The sequence below is a fragment of the Montipora foliosa genome, chromosome 13 (assembly GCF_036669935.1).
Source record: "Montipora foliosa isolate CH-2021 chromosome 13, ASM3666993v2, whole genome shotgun sequence".
NCBI classification, from domain to species: Eukaryota; Metazoa; Cnidaria; class Anthozoa; order Scleractinia; family Acroporidae; genus Montipora; species Montipora foliosa.
Window position 1 is genome coordinate 32209141 of NC_090881.1, and position 20920 is coordinate 32230060.

The 20920-nt window shown below is 38.6% G+C and overlaps 2 protein-coding genes across 4 annotated transcripts; both read left to right on the forward strand.

The window, feature by feature from the left end:
- Positions 1–632: 632 nt before the first annotated feature.
- LOC137982300 (monocarboxylate transporter 10-like) lies at positions 633–8868 on the forward strand. Of its 3 annotated transcripts, none has more exons than XM_068829374.1 (4): positions 633–1470; positions 4422–4981; positions 6254–6623; positions 7107–8868. In XM_068829374.1, the coding sequence occupies exons 1-4, from the start codon at positions 1248–1250 to the stop codon at positions 7319–7321; spliced, it is 1368 nt and encodes a 455-aa protein (XP_068685475.1). In that variant the 5' UTR covers positions 633–1247; the 3' UTR covers positions 7322–8868. The 3 variants fall into 3 exon arrangements, with proteins under 3 accessions (XP_068685475.1, XP_068685476.1, XP_068685477.1); XM_068829375.1 differs by lacking the exon at positions 633–1470 and adding an exon at positions 1530–4343; XM_068829376.1 differs by lacking the exon at positions 633–1470 and adding an exon at positions 1530–3107.
- Positions 8869–8880: 12 nt separating this feature from the next.
- LOC137982303 (uncharacterized protein DDB_G0290301-like) lies at positions 8881–18622 on the forward strand. The gene is made up of 8 exons (XM_068829378.1): positions 8881–8972; positions 10444–10811; positions 11519–11644; positions 12152–12249; positions 15181–15237; positions 15863–16016; positions 17450–17527; positions 18029–18622. The coding sequence occupies exons 1-8, from the start codon at positions 8945–8947 to the stop codon at positions 18098–18100; spliced, it is 981 nt and encodes a 326-aa protein (XP_068685479.1). The 5' UTR covers positions 8881–8944; the 3' UTR covers positions 18101–18622.
- The last annotated feature ends 2298 nt before the right edge of the window (positions 18623–20920 follow it).

The window sequence follows — 20920 nt, forward strand, 5'->3', positions numbered from 1 at the left end:
CACGTGCTATTGCTTATCAATTTGCGGTAGGCTTAAGCCTGTTCCAAACGTCGTGCTACTGCCGTGCCGAACTCAAATGAATTTGGCTTGGCAGTGGCACGACGATGGCACGGCAGCAGTTTCAAACGTCGAACCTAATACAGTCGCGCCAAATTCAAAAGACAAAACAAACCATCCATCCAGCGTAATAGTATGCAAGTAATGCAAAAGACGTTAAATTAATTTATGAATTGAGTTCTGCGCAACAATAGCACGCCGTTTGAAACCAAGTCGTGCTACTGCCGTGCTAAGTAGTCGTGCCGAACCTAAGTCAGCCGTGCCGCGCTTAATGGTTTCAAACGGCGTGCTACTGCCGTGCTTAAATCGAAAGGACAATTTCATTTGAGTTCGGCACGGCAGGAGCACGACGTTTGGAACAGGCCTTAGCTACATAATTCGCGAAAATTTGTCTAAAATTCTTTCCGGAATTTCCCAAACAAAAGCTGTAAAATTCTTTTAGAAATGTCTAAAATTCTCCAAAAACTCTCTAAAATTCCCGAAAATTCTTATAAATTTCGTTTCTTATAGTGCAAAGTCTGCCATATTTGCTATCAAGCAAAGATCCGGATTCCGAAACTATGGTGAGAAAACGCTGCTCAGATGCACTATAGTACCCCTTGTGGTGAATAACCGCTGATAAGGAATGGATATGAACGGAGTGAACATTTCGCGTGCTAGGACAGTGGTGTCTCCCAGATTTTTATACCTATCATCTCTAATGGAGAAAAGATACAATGTAAATGTGGTTGTGTAAAGACAAGTTAAAAGAGAAAACAGCTCACTTCCGGTTGCCGTCCGCGTCTCAAAAACGCGCGTGCTTAATAAGCTCCCTAAATTTGCGCACTTTTTTGTCTCTTAGATAAAAACAACAATGAGTCCGCGTATGTTGGTCGTGTGGTTGTTTTGTTCGTGTAAACAATCTCTAGAAACGCGTGGTAAAATTTTCGGGGCACTGTTCATTTTAGCGGTTGCGTCAAAATAGACACAGGGGAGGGCTGGGGTATTAAAGGAGTAGGTTTATGACAATAACTGAAATTGCGCAAATTTGAGAGAGGTTCTCATTAAGACAGGGGGCGGGAATTTTAGAGCCTTCATCACAAGACCACGACTGGCTATAAAATTATAAGATAAGGTCAAATTTTGACAACCTTGAAAGTGAAAGTGTATATGCAGCTGATTTGGCTACAATTTGAAAGAACGGAAATAAAATGTCGACGAAGCTTGCCGCAAAGAAGAAAGATAAGTTGGATTTAAAGGAAAGCGTTGTAGTAGCCGATAAGGAAATCGATGAGTGGAAGGACGGTCGCTGGGGTTGGGTTGTCTGTGTCGCTGCTGCTCTTGTCCAGTTTGTAGTTCTTGGAATACACAACAGCTTTGGAATTCTATACATCGTGTTCGTTCGAGAATATCACTGGAGCAAAGCTCTGACTGGTGAGTGTGGCGTGTTGATTTTTCTTGCGTATTTTTTTGTACTTGCTTGATATGTTAAGTTCACTGGCCTTTTGGAAACAAAAGAAGTTTTACTATACATCCTGACCAAGGGGAGAACTCAATTTGTTTTTTTTTTTCTGAAAATGTTAGACAGCAAAGCTTGGACGTTATAAAGACCTAATTGTAGGTGGCAGATATAAGTACTTTTGGATGCAATTCTGCACTATCAATGACTTATCTGTTTTAAACCCAAACGGCTTTTCATACGATGGTTTTTGTCTTTGCGCAGCCATTTTAGAATGGGATTGAACCTAAAAAGGATGCGCGCGTTAAACAAGCAAAATATCCTCTTCAGTTTGTTTTTATTGGCCGTTTATATTAAAGACTCATTATCCGTCCGGAACGAACTTAGACAAGCACATCAATTTTGTTTGCCTATGGTTTGTCTGGCTAAATATGTATGCGCTTGGTTTCGAGCGTTGTAAAAAATAGTTCGTTTGGACACAATCCGTGTTGTATCCATTTTAAAGCTACATTCTAACCAGATAATCGTCGTACTATGTCTGTTGCAACTTCATGCAACATTTGCAAGAACATGAAAATGTTGAAGTTATGTTAATTAACTCATCTGACATCGATTCCACATAGTTCAGAACGGTTGAAAGTGGTTGTTTTGACATTTGGTTTTAAAAAATCGAGCGGACGTTGTAGCTGTTTTTCCGGATCCCCTTGAGCGCTGCAAATGTCGTCCAAAGTTTAAATGACATTATATCCTGAGTGGTCTTTCTTGGGGTGGCGGAAGAAGCACAAGAAGCACAGGAGTCATATTACAAGAAAAACCGCGTGTTTCAGTTAGTGTCGTTGTTTTTAAGAGAAAGTCGACGTGTTTATTTTCAACTTCCGTGCGAGCGCTTGATCATAACGAGTACGGGTTATTCACTGCAATTATTTAATAATTATGGAATAAGACGGTCCAAATAGATAATAATTTACTTCGTTTTCATATTATTTCGTATGCTGCTCATTTCAGCAAATGCTTTTGTTTGTTTGTTTTCTTTTTAATTTTTATTATTTTTTGTGACACCCTAGCTAATGTTTTGTCATAGGGAAAGGAGGCAAGTAGCCTGAACAAAAACATTTCTTTTTTGTCAAAAGAAAAACGTATTATTTCAAGTGGTGAAGACAAGGAACAAGCGGAACTTGAAGCGAAAATTTCAACCTTTGCACTGTAAACGAATCGTTGGGAGCTTTCTGACAAAGCTCACGTACCTTCCCTTAGCAGTGGTCCTTGTCCTGGCCTGTTCCGTCTGTGAAAAAGCCAATACTTAAATCGTTGTTTATTCAAAGGAATTTTTCAAAACGAAAGACGTCACGGAAGTGAAAACTTGGAAAAAAAAATTATTTCTAGTTCATCTTCAACCTCCTTTGGATATAAATTCAGAAGACCTTGCGATTTTGATTTTAGAATTTGATGACGTTACTGTGAACGAGAGCTCCAGTGGGTGTCCACTTTTTGTACCGTCGCTTTCTCACGATTTGTTAAAATCTCCCTTCAATTTAACGCACGAACCGTCGTTAAATTACTGCAAGCATAACTGAACATCTCCCTTCCCCTCGGCAGCATTTCTACCATTTAGGTAAACAAGTATTAGGCGAAGTAAATGATGCATAAGGAATATTTGTTTCCCCAAGTATGCGTATACGAAACGTGGACAACTAGTCCATGGACCACCCCTGTGGACTCTGCTCGTAGACAAATTCATGAAACCGGTCAATGGACCTAAAACTTGAAATCAAAAAAGGGGATAAGAAAAGACTAAGGAAATTCTCAATCGTCTCTCGTTATCACGTCTTTCCTCCTTACATCATTGCCTCCCCTTCCCGCTGTCCTCATATTCAGCAATCTCGGCTTTTTAGGGATCCTTAAATTTAGGGAGACCTCTTTGATATATTTCTCCTTGAAAGTTAGGGGTGCTCCATGGAGTGGTTCTATGATGAGGTCCATGTTTTTTGCACTTCCTTATCCAAATTGTTTGCAGACGAATTATTAACAAGACGCTTCTTTACGCGTTTACTCGGAGTACCATGCATGTGGCGCAGAAGCAGGGTGTAACATTTTGGAAGAGGTAGTTTTTAATGTGAATGATCATCAAATTTGCCAAGTACGGAACAAAACAAGTAAATGTTTTTGCAGCCAGTTGAAGTCTGGATGCCTCATTCATAATGTTAACAACGGATAATGTACCGGTCAACATCGCTTAATGTTTACAAATAAATTCAAAAGGTGACCTACAGTTCCTATGTACGGGTAGTTTGTTTGGGAACAGGTTGTTGGATCGGAAATAACGTGGATGCAGTGTTATGTCTATTTACGATTTTGTGGGATCCAGTATGCAGTGTGAATTTCAAGTGAAAGCAGTGAGGAAAGGAAGGGTAAAACAATAGTCTAGCGACACAGAAATGTTGTGAATAACCATTCTTGTAATTAATGTGGGTAGGGAAAACCGGTATCTTGATCCAGCTGCAAAGGTTCGAAATTAACAGTGTTGTGAATAATGCGGCCGATGACCTCCAGCTCTAGGTACCTAACATGGTCTATCAGGAAGATCGTGAAACTGTCAATTAATAAAAAGAAAAAAAATGACATCGGCGGTTGATGCTAATACAAAGAAAAGCTGAAAGAACTTCGTAAAAGTTTAGTAAGATCGTTTGGCACTTTATTTACACAAAACTGTCTCACCTTATTTTGACTGTATCCATTCTAGTCACAACCGTTTGTTATTGTTGCAGAGTTATCTTGTCATAGAGGGAGGTCATATGTATTGCTCAAAGGAGTGTAGTGCATTGCTTTAAACCAATGAAATCTCCGCCTGGTAATTCTATTGGTCATAACGCAAGCAGTCCTTGTATAAACACATAACTGGTAATTCCCCTTTTTTTGTTTTCTACAGGCTACATAGGTTCCATGGGGTTAGGAATGAACTTTTTCTTCGGGCCTTTCACGAGTGCACTTTGCAATCGTTTTGGCTGCCGTGTAGTTGCCATGATTGGTGGGCTTATTTCAGTCGCCGCTTTGTTTGCCACCTCGTTCGTGAACAGTCTCGTTCCCATTTACCTGAGCTACAGCTTTCTTTGGGGACTGGGTTCCAGCATGTGCTACGTGCCGACATTCCTCATCGTCAACAAATACTTTGACCGTCACAGGTCCTTAGCAAATGGAGTGATAACAGCGGGGAGCGCGGTCGGTGCTTTAGTTATGGGACCAACCATAAATGCGCTCCTCAGAGGTTTTGGTTGGCGTAACACAATGAGGTTCCTTGGGGGTTCTGCTTGCTTTTTGTTTCTCGGAGGTTTGACGTACCGTGCCCCTCCCGTAAAGAAAGAAATTGAACTTGAAATGACAAACAAAAAAGTGATTGACTTGTCCGTATGGAAAAACAAAGGATTTGTGGTGTGGGCGTTTGCACTTGGTATATTCAATTTGGGCTACTTCGTTCCTTTCGTCTATTTGGTAAGTTTGTGAATTGTATTCAGTATCGTTCCATGAGCATTCTTCATTAATGATATCTCCGGATTCTTGTTGATGAAGAGCTATTAATCTTGGAGAGGTAAGATTCTTTTTTCGGGCCCATCTTACCTTATAAACCTACTTCATTAAGTAAAGTACGATCGTCCGGGTGAGTGTAGTCCTGAGAAGGACTGTTTGAGATGACATTGACTGACGTTTCGACAACCTGAGCGGAAGTCATCTTCAGAGTCAAGTGATTTGTGTAACGTCAGTAAATACTATAAGAACTCCGGTCGTAGACTCCTGGGTTCAAACCATTTACAATTAAACCTACTTCAGTTATCTTCAACCCTTTTATTTCCACGATCGAAACAATTATTCTCCTAACTAGTACCATGGACTTCTTTGTTGGGTAGTCACGAGAATTTGTTGTTATATCAAGATCACACCTCAGTCTTAAGCTGATAACATTCTTCATTCTCAATACCTGTCTGATTGACATTTCATTGAAATTGTGAGGAGAATTTACGTACCGATAACTCCTGGGGGTCAAAGGGTTAATTTTAGTACTTGCCTATCCACAGACTGGCAACAACATTGTTTCTTTAAGGCCTATACGGAAGCAAGTGCCGGACGCAACTTAAGGTTGCGCATGTGCTATTGTCTTAAGTTTTCTCTTGAAAGAGAATCACGACGCAGGGGTGGGGGGCGGGGGGGAGAAGACAAGCACAAGGCGATATTCGTTTGTCTCAGGCCTTGCAGTTGCCTGACCAGTGTAAATGGGCCTTAGGTGACTCAGGCTTAATGTTGTTGCGTTGGCAAAACTGCATAGCTTGGAGCTGGTGTAGTTCTTTGCTTTAAACGCATTTTCATACCAGGAGGCGCAGATGAAAGGACATTCACACTAAAAACGCAGTTAAACGAAGGAACGCAAGCAAGGAACGTGCGCATGTGTAATTGCGTCTGTTTTGAGGTTACATTAAAACGTTGTAGGCAAATGCGTCTGTTCTTAAGCTTGCGTCTGTCCTAGCATCTGGTGCAAACAGGCCTCAATTAATTCAAAACCTGCCATAAGACATCTATTTTAGCGTACATGCTCCATTTTGATGTTTACTGATGCGTTTCTCTAATTATTTTTTTCATTACTTTTACTTTCACCTTTTTCTTTCTTCGTTTTTTATTTGGTCCGACTGCCTTCGGGTGGGTATTGCTCTTCAACTTTATTTGTCAAGCGTTGTAATAAATGTATTATGATGTTGTTGTCTCTCTCGACAGCCCACGCACGCCACGTACTTGAAGATACCGGAATCACAAGCTTCATTTCTCATTGGTTTCCTGTCGGTTGGGTCGTTCTTTGGTCGGCTCTTCTTCGGCCGCATTTCGGACTTCCGATGTCTAAATCGCTTGTATCTTTACCAAACAGCCCTGCTCGTCATGGCTGTTACAACTACTCTGTGTCCTTTGGCCACAACATACGCAGGACTCATCGTGTACACGTTGTTGTTCGGTATTTTTGATGGCGCATTCGTAGCCTTGATAGCTGTGCTCACAGGGGATATTGTGGGAAGCCATAAGCTGCCTTCAGCTCTTGGGTTTTTGTACTTGGTGTTCTCAGTCCCAATTATGACTGGATCTCTAATCGCAGGTAATGATTATCTTGATTTCTTCAAAGGTACCTCGCAGCTGAGCGTTGTGTGACCAACACTCAGGGTCTTGAGATAACTGCCTTTGCATTGACATCCAGAAAACGATTAGATTTATAGTTTCTAGGATAAGGACAATAAACCCTACAAAGGCTTATTAACTTCAAACAACCCACACAGTTATTGCAATGCGTAGGACACAATGTTCCCAATGTTGTAGCGAGCGAACAGGCTCTGCCGTGGGAAATTGCCTCCCCCATTCCTTCCTCAATCCCCCATTGACTCCCTTTGCTATGGAATTAGCTTCTTACAAAAATGAGCTAAAAATCAATTTTAACATATTTCAAAATACTATAGCGTCATTGTTCAGGCCTAATGAGTTCCGTTCTCGATAGAATCACTCACTTACTTTATGCCAAGGGAAAGGCGATCCATTTCTTTCACTGCCTCAGTTTATAGCCTGCCGGTATGTGTTCTCTCCACAGGTTTTCTCAGTGACGTCACCAGTACCTACAATGAGGCTTTCTATTTTTCTGGCGCCGCCATTGCAATCTGCTCATGCGCTCTGTCACTAGTTCCAGTCTTTGCTCCTATGGAAGCACGGCGTTCAGAAGAACTAGGAGAGAGACCAGTACTGGACCAGGAATCTCTTGAAGCTGTAGATTACTTGCTCGTCGTAGACAAAGTGACAGCAGTTTGAAACGTCCAAATTTCATGAGACAAATTTGACTTATCTTACTTTCATGCCTAACGGCATTTTAAAAGAAGTTTTCTTAAGAAAAATATTACATTTGTGTTCCAAATTAGTTGTCAATCGTTTTTTTCCGGCTTATTTTTATTTTAATAATTTTTCTTGACTTTTTTTAAAGCCTAACAACTAAGGACTACAGAAAGAAGAATTTTTTTGGTTTCTTACATTGAGAATTTAAGTCTTGTATTCCATTCAAAAAACGGTTTAGGCCACCGTTTGGTTGAAGTAAGCTACAAAATGAAATCCTTAAGATCCCGTACACACATATCCGGATATTTTCCGAAACGAAGACTTTTTCTTCCGCACCTACCTCCCAAAGAGTACGTCGTTTTCGGTCACCGAAAGAAATATTTTCGAAAACGCACTCCAGACTGTAGATTTTTGAAAACGGAGGTTTATCGTATTCTTGTGGACGGGTGAAATGAAGGTTTTTGCCTGAATACCATGCCATCAGAGCACGTGCGAAGCGCGTGCTCTGTAGATGTAGGCATGCGCAGGAGCTCTTTAAGTGGAGCGAAGTGGAGCCTCTATCTCCCATACTTGGCCTGGGAGAGTAGATTTATTTATAGAACGCATTCCTTGGGAGACTGTTGTAAAAGCCAATCAAAACATAGCTGTCTCACCGTTATGGGAAAGATGATACTTTTTCGCGGGAAAAACCTGTTCCTAAAAATAAATTTACTCGGGAAATGGTTGACTCAAGGAATTAGTGGAAATAAAGGCTTCCCTTGATCCTTGATTAGCTCCTGGGGTAAGTTAACGTTTTCGAACTCGCACATTCGCGTGGACGCGACGCGCGGCCTCAGATGTTTTAACAAACGAAGGAAAAAATCTCCGTTTTCGAAAATACCTTATTATAAGAAATTAATGCTCCATGAAATCAACGCGAATCGTTAAAATTCGCGTTAATTTAAGTCGCGGTAATTATGTTGAGCGTTATTTTCCGCGAAGTTAATTAAGTGCAGCGTAAATTTCCGCGCTCTTAATTTCCATTATTTTAACCCTAATTTTGAAACCTTTCCACCCATTTATGACACCTAAAAAAAAAAACAATAAAATAAGGTACAAGCTTTCTTTCTTTTCGTTAACCACTGCATTAATTTGAATTTTGAGGATGGTTTTGTTGACCAGAGGGCTCAGTTTTGTTCAGTGGTTTCTTTACATCCAGTTTTGAATAAATTTGTTCCAGTGGTCACGAAAGACTAGGACTCTTACGGACGTTAGCATTCGACTTAGTTAGGAATAGACTCCTACAGCAACGTCCATTGGAGTATTTGGCTTTGGAATGAAAATTTGTTTAAATCGTGCCTGGCCTTACACCCGGGGGGGGGGGGGTGCACTCCCATATAAAAAGGCTGAACACCCCAAGAGGTACCAAAACCGCTTTTTAAACCCCTAAAAGGTAAGACTAGCACCCCCACCCCCGCCAGTCTTTATACAGTGAGCTGGTAAGCTTGCGTTCTATTACCCAGTCTCTTCAAATCGAGCAACGGACAATTTCCGCGCCGAGACGAGGTTACCCAGTGGCGTCTCAGCTGGGAGAAGAGAACGATCACGATCTCTCACAACGAAATGGCAACAAACATCGACAGGTCACTTGGTGAGTGTTTTTAACATGTTATCTAGTCTGCTGCATTTTCATTTTTAGGAAAATCTAGAAGGCATTGGAGTTATTAAGAGTTCCTTGAAAGCACATCACCTTTGAGTGACAAATGAAAAGTTCTTGTTGTGAGCGTCTCAATTAAGCTTCAGCCAGCTTCTAGCTTGTATTTCTCTAGTTTGAGCCTAACCTTGTTTGAAATTGTAAACAAGGAAACTTTATATCCTAAAATAGCGCAGAAGAAATTTTACCGGAAGAAAGTTAGGGAAGACAAGTCATTAATCCTTTTAATAGAGCCCATTTGACATGATTAATTTATTTTTTGTTTACGTTTGTCAGGCTTTCAGCGCTTTCTTTTGTTGAATTTTTGACCCTGTTTTGCTGCTATTTCTCGAGGACTTTTTCTCTTTAAAAGGAACAAACCATTCTTTATAAATTGAAATTGAGAGGTCTTAACCAACGTACTGTTAATGAGAGGTAACTGTGAGCTATTTGAGGTTTTTATGACCTTAACAGTAATTAGAAACTGACAAATCAAGATAACAAATGATCAGACGCCATGCAACCGCCTCGAACCCATGTAAATACTGAAATTATTGAGTTATTATCATTGCAAAAAATAAAATGATTAGTTTAAAGCTACAAGGGTCATGTTGCTTGAAGCATGGTTGGTGCTTACCTGTATTCAAAACACTAAAACGTTTTCATTCTTATTGTAAGCATTTACACACTAGCGATGCACAGTTACAACCTGGTGTTGATAAGGGAAAAAAATTACCATCTCCATTGTAAGTGTGTTTTACTTATAATCAAGAGGATGGAGAGTTTCCTTATTCATGCTTTAATTTTTTGATTGACGAATACTTAATTCTTGATTGAATTGTACTCATAACTGCAAACTGTTGTAAATGTAGCTGTAAAGGAGCTGCACAGTTTACTGACTATGCAGGAAAAGCAGATCTTAACAAGTGTTATTGAAATCCAAAAAGAAAATTGGGGGTAACCATGCATTTTTCGAAGACAACAATTAAATACCCTTGTATTAGTAAGCACCACCAATAGGAAACCCCAATATCTTGAGATGTGCAGAAGGTGTGTGCAATAACAATAAAAGGCACTGTCCTTATTAAAGCAATCTAAACTATACTAATGTCTAGTCACAGGTCTGTAGTCACACCAGGCAAAATGAGAGGGAGGAGAGTTTCAAGCTGGCAGAGATAGTGCAGAAGATATATGTTTATTTTAATTAGAAACTCAAGATCACATGGTATAAAATAATTTAATTTTTAATAGGCTCTCTTAATGAACTTTTACGGTAAGTTCACTGCTAACTTTCAAGAGTGCCTCTTGATGATTGATCTAAAAGTCTTTCTTTTTATAAATTTATTATCACTATGGATATTTTCTTTGTCAATCTTAACCTTGAAACTCTGAAAGCAAGGAATTTTTTTTCTTTTTTTCTAACTATCAGACGAGATAATTAAGGAGCAGAGGAAGCTGAAAAAGAGTAAAGCACAGAAACTTAAGGCACAGCAAGCAAAGAAGAAAGGTACTTCTCAGCAACAGGGGAAAAAGCCAATAAAACAAGCTGCATCCAATCAGAATCAAAGAAAAAGGGTACTAGGGAAGCAAAATGCTCGCTTTATGCAAAAAGGACGAGGGATGCAAGCGAGAAAAACAGCTGTTGCTGGGAAACAAAACAAAGCCATGGCACAAGGACGTCGTAGTACACAGAAGAACAGCAAGATGCAAAGTGTAGGAAATACACGTCAGGGAAGAATTAGTGGAGCTAGGGTCACTGCAAATAGACTTAAGAACAAACAGGGACCATTGCAAAAGGTACAATGTAATCACATAAAATGTAATTTTAATAGATGTAATAATTAACATTAACTTACTGTATAAATTTTTTAAGAGTAAAGCTTAAATTTTTTAAGCACAATAAAGAATATGTAATTGATCTTTACAACAATAAAATAAATTTGTTACAGCATGTACAGTGTACAGTAGTATTTGTGTTAACTGAGAGTTTCATGGGCAGGATTGTACTGTACCAGAAACTCATAAGGGTTGAAACATGTAACGGCCCCTTGTGTGCTGAGAAACAAGCTTCCAAATATTCAATTTGCTAAGTACCATATTTGGAACAACAACAGCGAGGGGTTTCCAAATATGGTACTTAGCACTGAAACATTCAACCAATCAGTTGGCACTGAATATTCGGAAGCTGTGAACGCGCGTTACACGTTTCAACCCTTATGGGTTTCTGACTGTACACATAACACTCAAAGGTAAGTTGTCTTGTCTCTTCTTGATACACACTCTCAACTTTCAAGTATCGACTTGAGACTGGATTGTTGCCCCTGCCTTAAAATCGCTTGTACATGTACGTTGTTTAATAATTACTCTGGTGTTTTTAATCAGAAAAACAATAAACGTTACAGTAGACTGCTCCAAGTGTGTACTTAAGGACTGGGTTTGCTTGTGGTTTATAACCCAATACATTAATTTTAATATCAATAATTATTGTTGTGGATGTGTTGCAGACCAAGAAGGTCATCTCAAAAGCCAAGCAGTTACAGCAAAATAGACAACGTGTCAACAGACAAAACAGACAAACCCAGCAAAAAGATGCCAGGCAGAACATTCTCAATAAAAGGAGAGGAATGCAAGTATGTACTGTAAACCATTGTTACGCTGGGCAATTTAACATGAAACTTGTTTTGCAATTTTCTTGTCTCCAATTAAGTGCTATGTCCACTTACAAGTAAAGTTATTGAACAAGTGTGTTTACCTTTGGCAATGTTTCTTGCAACTTGTCTCACAGTATATAATAACATTAGGTTAAAGAACAAATAACTTGTCCATTGCACAACTGCAAAAGAGTTTTTGGATTAGATCAGTTAAATCCTGGATTTTTTTTCAATGTTTCAGAGTTAGCACTATAGCACTAATTGGGGACACTAATAAAATTAAATCAAATAAAATGTTGGTTTTTGTGGAGAGGGAAAACCTGGAGAACCCAAAGAAAAACTTCTCGGAGCAGAGAACCAACAAACTCAACCCACATATGACTCCTAGTGTGGGAATCGAACCCGGGGCCACATTGATAGGAGGCGAGAGCTCTCACCACTGCGCCAGCCCTGCTGTGTCTGCTAACATTGAAGATGTTATTTCAGGGATTGCCAAAAGGAAACAGAGTCAACAAAGCACAGAATAAAGGAAACTTGCGAAACAAGAATATCTCTGGGACTGCCAAGTTTCAAAGAATAAACAGGTTAGTTTTTCTGACTCTGGTGAGGTAATATTCGAAGGATCTTTAAAATGACCTTCTGGAAGATCTAAGGATTCTTCAAACTTAGTACATGTACGGTATATAATTTGTTGCAGGTCATTTTGTTCCTTAAGTTAAATTGCAACTAAACTAGGTCATTAATGTTTCAACCTAGGTCAACTTGGTTCAAACTGGATCAAGTTGTTTCAATCTAGGTCAGTTTTGGAGGGGTACAAAACGCAGGTCACAGGTCATTGTTTTACCAATACAGAAACAACCGTAATCATTTACAAATTCTAACATTTAAGGCCTAAAAACGTTTCTTTTGGCCTAATTAGGCTTAAGATTAGCTTTAATGAATGTTTGGCATACTATCTGTATTGATTGGTTAAACAATGACCAATGACCTGTATTTTGCATCTGCCCCAAATTGACCTAAGTTGAAACAACTTGATCAAGGTTGAAACAAGTTACCTAGGTTGAAACAAAATGACCCAGTTTGGTTACAATTTAACCTAAGGAACAAAACGACATATACATGTATCACACAAGTGAATAGTGCTTTCCGCATGGACTGATTGGTCAACTTGGAGGTGATTAGCCAAGTACTACATTGTATTCATCTCCAAGAAGTTGGCGCGTGAGATTTGAAATTTCTGATCAAATTAAAAAAAAATTAAGTAGTTTTTTGGATCAGCTTGTGTAGTACCATAGTTTTACGGGTGCAAGGCGCGCTCGGTTATAAGATGCACCTTCAACTTTCAAAGTTGATGGCATTTTGTGTGACCAACTGAAAATCTCATCAAAATACTTGGTTATAATACCCATCTCAAATAGAAGAATTATGCTCCTTCAACTGAAGGTTGAACAAAATTCAACTAGAATTTAGGGAAAACCTTTAAATCCTGCTTTTATTAGCACTTTTGTGAGGGGTGTTTTTGTTGTACAATGCTAAGAATTGAAGGCCAATATCGTGAACGTTGGTGTGAGGCCACCATTTTAGAATCACAGTTAGGGGAACACGGTTGAGTTTAACTTACAAGATTGCGGCAAAGGAGCTGCATGAGTTTTGTGGCAAGAAAATACTCATCTATAAGACACACCTTGAGTTTAGATCATATTAAATTGGAACCAACAAGCAATTTCTCTAAGAAAAATTGTTGCGCCTCATAACCGAAAAACTATGGTGCATGTATATACATGTACTAAAACAATATTTTATTATTCACCTCGGTGTTGGTAAAAGTGGTGGATACATGTATTTGTGGAGCCGCAAGGTAAGTAACCACCATGACAATGACAATAAGGTTATCGGGGAGTCAGGGTGGTTTAGTGGTCATCAACCATGCCTCCCACCTCTGTGACCCAGGTTCAACTCAGTTGAGTTCAACTCAATCTGACTCCGAGGGTTTTTCTCTGGGTACTCCGGTTTTCCTCCCTCCTCAAAATCGACTCCCGGCCTATTCCATCAAGCTGTGGTGCTGTGCTCCGAGGTCATACATGGGTCGTGTTCAGGGGCCAAGCGCCTAGCCGGCAGCACAGCTCCTTCGGCCCGACCTCGTTGAGCTGCGCCCTTAGTAATTCAGTCTCCAACTGCGAGAAAGGGTGATTAGCAGATCACATATTATTATTATTGTTTCATTACAGTCACCACACAAGTTGGGAAGTTATTAATTTTTGTTTTTTTCTGTTTGCTCAGAGGTGAATACATTTACATGTAGTACCATATTTACCCGTGTATAAGTCGATCCCATGTATAAGTCGACCCCCCATTTTTGATGGCAAAAAAAGCAATTTCTTAATTTCTTTGCTAAATGTTCATGGGATATTAATATTGCATTCTTCGATTTCTGGAACTGTGGATTCACAAAAAATAAAGAGCCTCAAGCGCTTAATAGTTTTGTGGTTCAGCGGTTGTTGTATGTGCGGGCATTTTGTCCTTGAATTTCGAAAAAGTTCTCAGAAAATCGAACATGTAAACCTCAAACTAACCTGTTTCGTTGTTCAAGGATAAAGGGCTTTAGAGGATAAGCACAACATCACAGAAGCAGGAGTCAATCTTTGAAAATAACTTCAAAAACGATGCGAAATGTGCAAGGTTTAATTGGTGCTTGACTTATAATTTCTCACATGGCAAACGAAACAAAACTCATAAACCAAACAAAATACAAAGTTTGCAAAAGCATTTAAATCATCCAGGTTTGTATAAAGAATACAAAACAATCATTACCAACCAGCATTTTCAGGCAACACGAATGACGATCATGCTTGCACGCAAACACGAGGAATTGTGCCAGGTTACTAAGCCGTTGAAGGATCGCGTTTTACTTGAAGAAACAAGAATGTTTCTTAGAGCTTTCCGCCTTTGGAAAACGAAAATTTCCAGTGTCTATTTCATATTTGTGCTCGTGAGTATCTTCAAAATTTAAAGTAAAACAAATCCTTTTTCATTTCAACTGGAATTGCTCAATGACATTCATTTTGAAGTATTTCGTCCACTGCGTTCGTTATGCCCAACGACCACATTATGATGTTTATTTTGAATAAATTATTTAGCTGGAACTTGGCTCGAAATCTTTGACCCATGTATAAGTCGAGGGCGATTTTTGGAGCTTCTTTTGAGGCCGTAAAAGGTCGACTTATACACGGGTAAATACGGTACTTGCTCTTCACCTGCAAGGTAGCCAATCAGAATGTGTGGAAAGCAATATTCACTTGTGTGGTATACACTAATAGTTATAATAATAATAATAATAATAATAATAATAATGATAATGATAATATTATTATTATTATTATTATTATTATTATTGTTGTTGTTGTGCTCTCAGAGGATCCCATACACATTGCAAAGCACAAGTTTCAGAATGCAGTCACAAAACATCAAAGCAATAAAATACTGTAACATTATATTGTGAATTCTTCACTTTGCAGGAAAGGGAATACAGCCGGTCAGCTAACCATCTCCATTAATAACCCTGGCAGGGTCAGGTGTGTATTATGCTTTGAATTCTTTTGTGATAGTTTTGCTCAATTCTCAAAATAGTTTTTTTTGTTTGTTTGTTTTTTTTTTTTTTGGGGGGGGGGGGAGAGGGGGGCATGCAGTATGTATGTATGTATGTGTGTCCTTTGATTTTCATTGTTTATTCTGATGTAATCTGTAAAGTCATTTATTTACATGTATTTATTTATTTATTTATTTATTTATTTATGGATTTGTACAAAGCAGTACAGGTGCAAAAACAATAGGACATAAGTCCCCTACTAGGTTTAAGCGCCAACCCAGCCCTCTCCTAAAAGATTAACATAATAATATAAATAGACAAAATAGGCTGCTTAACAAGTGCAGGCAGCAAGGGTATTTACCCGGCGACATTTACGACAACTTATTTTAAAGGTACGAAAGTTGTTTGCCGTCAAAAACGTTGAAAAGTCTCTTGAAATAAAACGACTTAAGTTTAGCTTAAAAGAGTCAATAGACTCACCCTGCCTAACATCATTAGGTGTATTGTGCAGCGTACGTTTGTTATAACAATACACTTTGTGTACTCTGTGTAGTTTGCCATTTACCTTTACGGTTTTTCTATTGCCTCTGTTGTCTTTCAATATTTTTTAGATTGAACAGAGCATCCCCACAGTGGCAACAAGCCACTAATTCGATCCTGCCAAACAGAAGAAGATGGAGTGGGCGGGGCATGAAATCTACTAATGGATTAAAAATGGACTCCGGAGATTTGAGAATATCAGTTCCAAACAACTTATTTAAACCGGTTAGTGATTAATTTAATGTAAAACGGACCAAAATTATGGACTCAAGATGAAGTGAAGTATTTGAACTTTTGACTGGAGAAATGGGTACTTTGTCTTAGCAATACTGCAGGGTGCAAGGAAATTTAATTTTCCAGCGTGTCCAAAGCAGCCAGGATGTGCTAACCTGAAAGTAACTTTCACTAGCCCAAAAAAAATCCTTGTAAGCACATTAACTGCCTCTCCATTAAGTGAAAGATATCCCCACTAGTCCCACAGGAACAATCTGCTAGCCCCGGGCCAGTAGGCAAGCTTTTCTTTGCACCCTGCCCACAGGTAACCTTGGAATTGCACCAGATCAAATGGTTACAGTCAGAGTTTTAAGAATCAGTTATTTTTGTTTTCAACTTTCCCAAGTGCTGCCATCCCAAACAAATTGTATTTGTTTCATTTGTCCCATTGTTGCCATACCATACAGTACATAAGCTTTTAATTTTATCAAAACAATAGGCCAACCATAACTTGTCACAACCACCCAAGATGGTGGTAGCCAGGAAATTTGAAAGTGAGAAAATTAATTCTGATTATTGACTCCTCCATAATACTCACTTCATAACCTTTCATTTCCATATCACTGGTGAATTGACCCAATGTGTTTGGGGGGTTTCCAAAATGTTAATGTTGAAGGAGAAGTGGACTGGAGTTACAAGATGTCCAATGCTGACTTGTGCAAAAAAATGAAGACTCAATGAATAGCACCAACTTGCTACGAGCAGCTTGCAACTGAAATACCTTGCCCGCATCTGCCGGATGGAAAGTGATCCGCTACAAAAGCAGCTTTTGTTTAACACTAACTCATCCAAATGGACGAAGTTTGAAAACCCACTGGGCTTTATACATGTAGATGCCCAGCAGTTGAGAAGGACCATGATGGCCCAATCAGACTTTATGCAACTGTTAGAGAGAGTTGATAACTTGAGCGGGGGAAAATGATGATGATGATGGTTTCCACAAACTTAATGTGCTAATGACAGTACAATACATGTAGTAGATAACTGGGGGACTTGTGTAAATACAAGCAAAGGGACCTTAGGGTACATACAGTGTGCGAGTTGTTTTACTGAGCCATGAAGTCGCACAGATAACATGCTCTTAAATTCATGCTGCTCATTTGTGAGTTCAAAAGAAAAAAGTTGCAAATGTTTGATCTGTTTGAAAACATTGTGCAGTGAGAACAATACATGTACATGTAATTGTTTGGAGCTTTAAAACATGAAAAACGTGCCCTTCAGATTTCAAGACCACAAAAATGAAAATAATGGAGTAGGCATGCAAGGTTTACAAATTTAGTTCTTGTGTGTTATATTTTAACTTGTTTTATCATTCATAATGAACAAGATACGGCATTAAAGATATTTTTTGCTACATTATAGTAATGTCTGAATATCTTTAACAGCCCCCTGCCACTCTTAGGCCACTCAAGCCTATCCACAGCATTATGGAAAACTCTGCCTCTGGAACAGGCATGCTTAAGGTATATGCTACTATTCTATGGTAGTGAGGTTTTTTGCTGCTCATGCATGCATGCACTTGAAAATTTCCAGTTATCATAATGAAGATACATACATGTAGTCATTTCTTCAAGTACTTCTATTGTCAAAAAAATCACTTCCTGTTTTTCTTCAGATTTTGAAAGTGTGATTGCTTAACACTTGACTGGCAAAATTTTGAGCTTTGATTTTTATCCAAAGACTGGTTACATGGAGTGTAAGTTTTGGATTTCACGGTCAGCCATTACTCACGTTCCAAACTGATCGATTGGACCTCAGAGGGTTGGATCTAGGGAAAAGTGACGTCATTTTATTTTATTCACTAGCTTAAAATTTTAGCGCATAAATGCAGCTTATTATATATGGAAAACATGAGTTCTAAAGTCTGAAAGCCTGAAACTTCCATGCTGCATTTTGACAGTTAATTTTGCACAGTACTAGATAGCTATTTTTCTGATGCCTTGTTTGTTTTTTTTTCCTTTCAGACATATGCAACACTCAATGAAAGATTTTCAGATATTGTAGCAAAAAGAGCACGAACAATAATCCTTGATTAAAGTGTAGAATATTAATTCAACCGAGTAGATGATTTTTGTCTGGCAAAATTAAACAGTTATCCCCTTTTCATTGTGTTTTATTTCATTTTATGTTTTATTTTTCTTATGCATTTTTTAAATGCATTACTTTCTTGTCTCAAAGGAAGATTGAGTTGGACAAAGCAATTTTGATGTGAACTGTTTGTAAGCATTTTTCCATTTGTAAAAAAAGTTAATGTTAACAATATTTGCCGGTCATGAAAAACTGTACCTCTTTGAATGACAGTTGTGTTTTTTCAGAACTTAATAGGATAATACAATGTAGGATATTATTTTTAGTTGAGTGTGTGACATGATCAAAGCTTGTACTCTTCTCGAGTAATATTCCAGTGATTATTATTAGCTCTGTACACGAAACTGATTGTCACACAACAATCCTTGTCCAAAAAGAGGATTGCATTGTCATTGTTTATAAAGAAAAATTATTGACAGTAACTTGTGTTTAGTTTTCCTCTGTTGTTATGTAACAAAACCTATCATAGTTTTGAGGAAAATGTCTTATTTTGCTATCAAGAACACAAAAATAAACACAGCTGTTAAGAGATCACTTAATATCCAAGACTGTCTATTGCCTGTTTTCTGTGAGGTTCTTTAAAGAATTAGGGCGTCGATGCACTTTAACAAGGTAAGGTATACCTTGTTAAAAAGGTATACCTTGTTAAGGTATACCTTAAGGTATACCTTAATACCTTACCTTAAGGTATACCTTGTTGAAAGTTTGAATCAAATTGGTAATGCACAGGAAAGTGGAAGAAATTGCATAATGCATTTGGATATGAAACATGTACATTTCAAACGAATTGCAAAGGGTACGTAAGTGCACTCACATGAAACGTTTATTTTGACAATTTGTTCGTCCGTTGTCACTGTTTTTAATGAAAAAAACAAAACAAAACACTGAACGGAACAAAAGTCAATATTGGTTGTTTACCATTTACAAGCAGAAACCGGTTGGTACCAGGTTTGTTCAAATGATAAGCAAAAACTCCCGAATGGGAAATTCATTTGCGATCGGCGCGTACCATTTAAGGTTACCGAGGGAGTCTGGAGGGAGGCGAAATCATGGGGGGGGGGGGGGGGGGATATGCAAACGATAAACACGTTTTCCGTTTGGGAATTTTGGCCTACCTTTCAGGAAATCCCGTTTTCTCCGGAAATTTTCCGTTTGGGAAGACCAAAATAGGCTTACCATTTACATTCCAACCGAAATTTCCGGATTTTTGTGGTAAGTCGTAAACAACCATTATCGCCATGAATGTGGTATCATTCTGAAAAAAGAATCTCCTGAATTCCCCGGTCTTCAAAGTACATGAATGAAATCGAAGCAAAAACATGAAAAAACATTCCACACCATCACCCAAAGATAATGCAATCAAGTACCTAATATCGAGATTGTAGCGATGGAAGAATGCCAACTTGAATTCTCTGGACGAAACAAATGAGATTCAAAAGAGACTGAAAAAGACCTTGACAAGAAAACAGAAATCCAATGAGAAATAATAAGTGTTCACCAACTTTGTCGGGAAAGACCTTGTGCATACACCCACCAAGAGTCCCCAACTACGTAAGACGCGCTAAATTATTCAGTTTCCCATGCACAATTCAGTCATCCATATACATTTACCTTCATCTTTATCTATTTACCTCCATTTATAAAAATTGACCATCTGTATTAATATACATTCACTCCTGGTCATTTACCATCATTTAACTTCAATAATATTCATTAACCCTCGTATACCTTCATCTACCTTCAATCATATTCATTAACCCTCATATACCTTCATCTACCTTAAATCACGTTCATTAACCCTCATGCACCTTCATCTACTTTTAATCACGATCATTTACTGTCATTCACCTTCATTCATGTTCATTTACCTTTAATATACCTTTATCAACCTGCAATCACATTCATTTACCTTAATATACCTTCATTCACGTTCAATAACTTTCCTTGGATTCTACCCTCTTGAGGGGGTCTCAATGGGGGGATAGCTTTCACGACCGTAAGGTTAGAAAATTTGGCTTTTCACGGCTAATGATTATTTTTTTCCCGTCACGATTAACTTACATGAAAAACAAAGAAATCTCCCTCGTTGAAAATGAAAGTTTGCTTTTTGGGGTTCTTTGTGTTACATCGCCAGAAATTTCGAATCGACATGCGCAGTTACGACGTGACACTTAGAAAAATTCAAGCTCTAATGTCGCTTCCCGATTACAAAAGACATAGGGGATATTTTTTGTTAATCAGTTTACTGAAAAGATTTTAAAATGATCGGTCTTGGGGGTATATACTTTTGATCGCATACCGTCGATCTTTGTTTGTAAGCATTAGTTGTCATTAGAACCCTGAATCTCGGTTCGGTTTTCGAGATTTTAAGAGCATACATTTTGCGACCTTACTTAAAGGGTCAAAGAAGCAGAATCTGGTAGGTTTATTATTTTATAAGTGGTTTTTTTGGCCATATCCGTCCACAGAAGCCCTCAGGCTGGCATCATTTAGCCGGAATGTGGGTAACGACAACCCTTTGAAAGAAAATAGAGGTGACACATGGTTTCATGCAGACTGGGACGCCTAAAATGCTCTGTTGTCTCTCTGGCCTTTCTGTGGACGAATTCCAGGACCTACTCACACAATCTGGGCAATTTTTGAAAGCTAAAACCTTGAATCGATGCGGTATTTTGCTGGTAGGACTGGGTGACCCGACACTTATGAAAAAAACTATTAAATGAGAATCGGGAGTCTTCCCTTGTCATAGAATGGTAGAATTACCCAGA

Coding starts and splice junctions, on each gene's coding strand:
- LOC137982300 (XM_068829374.1), top strand. CDS start 1,248: ATGTCGACGAAGCTTGCCGCAAAGAAGAAAGATAAGTTGGATTTAAAG. Junction 1,471..4,421: donor CTGGAGCAAAGCTCTGACTG/GTGAGTGTGGCG, acceptor TGTTTTCTACAG/GCTACATAGGTTCCATGGGG. Junction 6,624..7,106: donor GACTGGATCTCTAATCGCAG/GTAATGATTATC, acceptor TTCTCTCCACAG/GTTTTCTCAGTGACGTCACC.
- LOC137982303 (XM_068829378.1), top strand. CDS start 8,945: ATGGCAACAAACATCGACAGGTCACTTG. Junction 8,973..10,443: donor AAACATCGACAGGTCACTTG/GTGAGTGTTTTT, acceptor TCTAACTATCAG/ACGAGATAATTAAGGAGCAG. Junction 10,812..11,518: donor AACAGGGACCATTGCAAAAG/GTACAATGTAAT, acceptor GATGTGTTGCAG/ACCAAGAAGGTCATCTCAAA.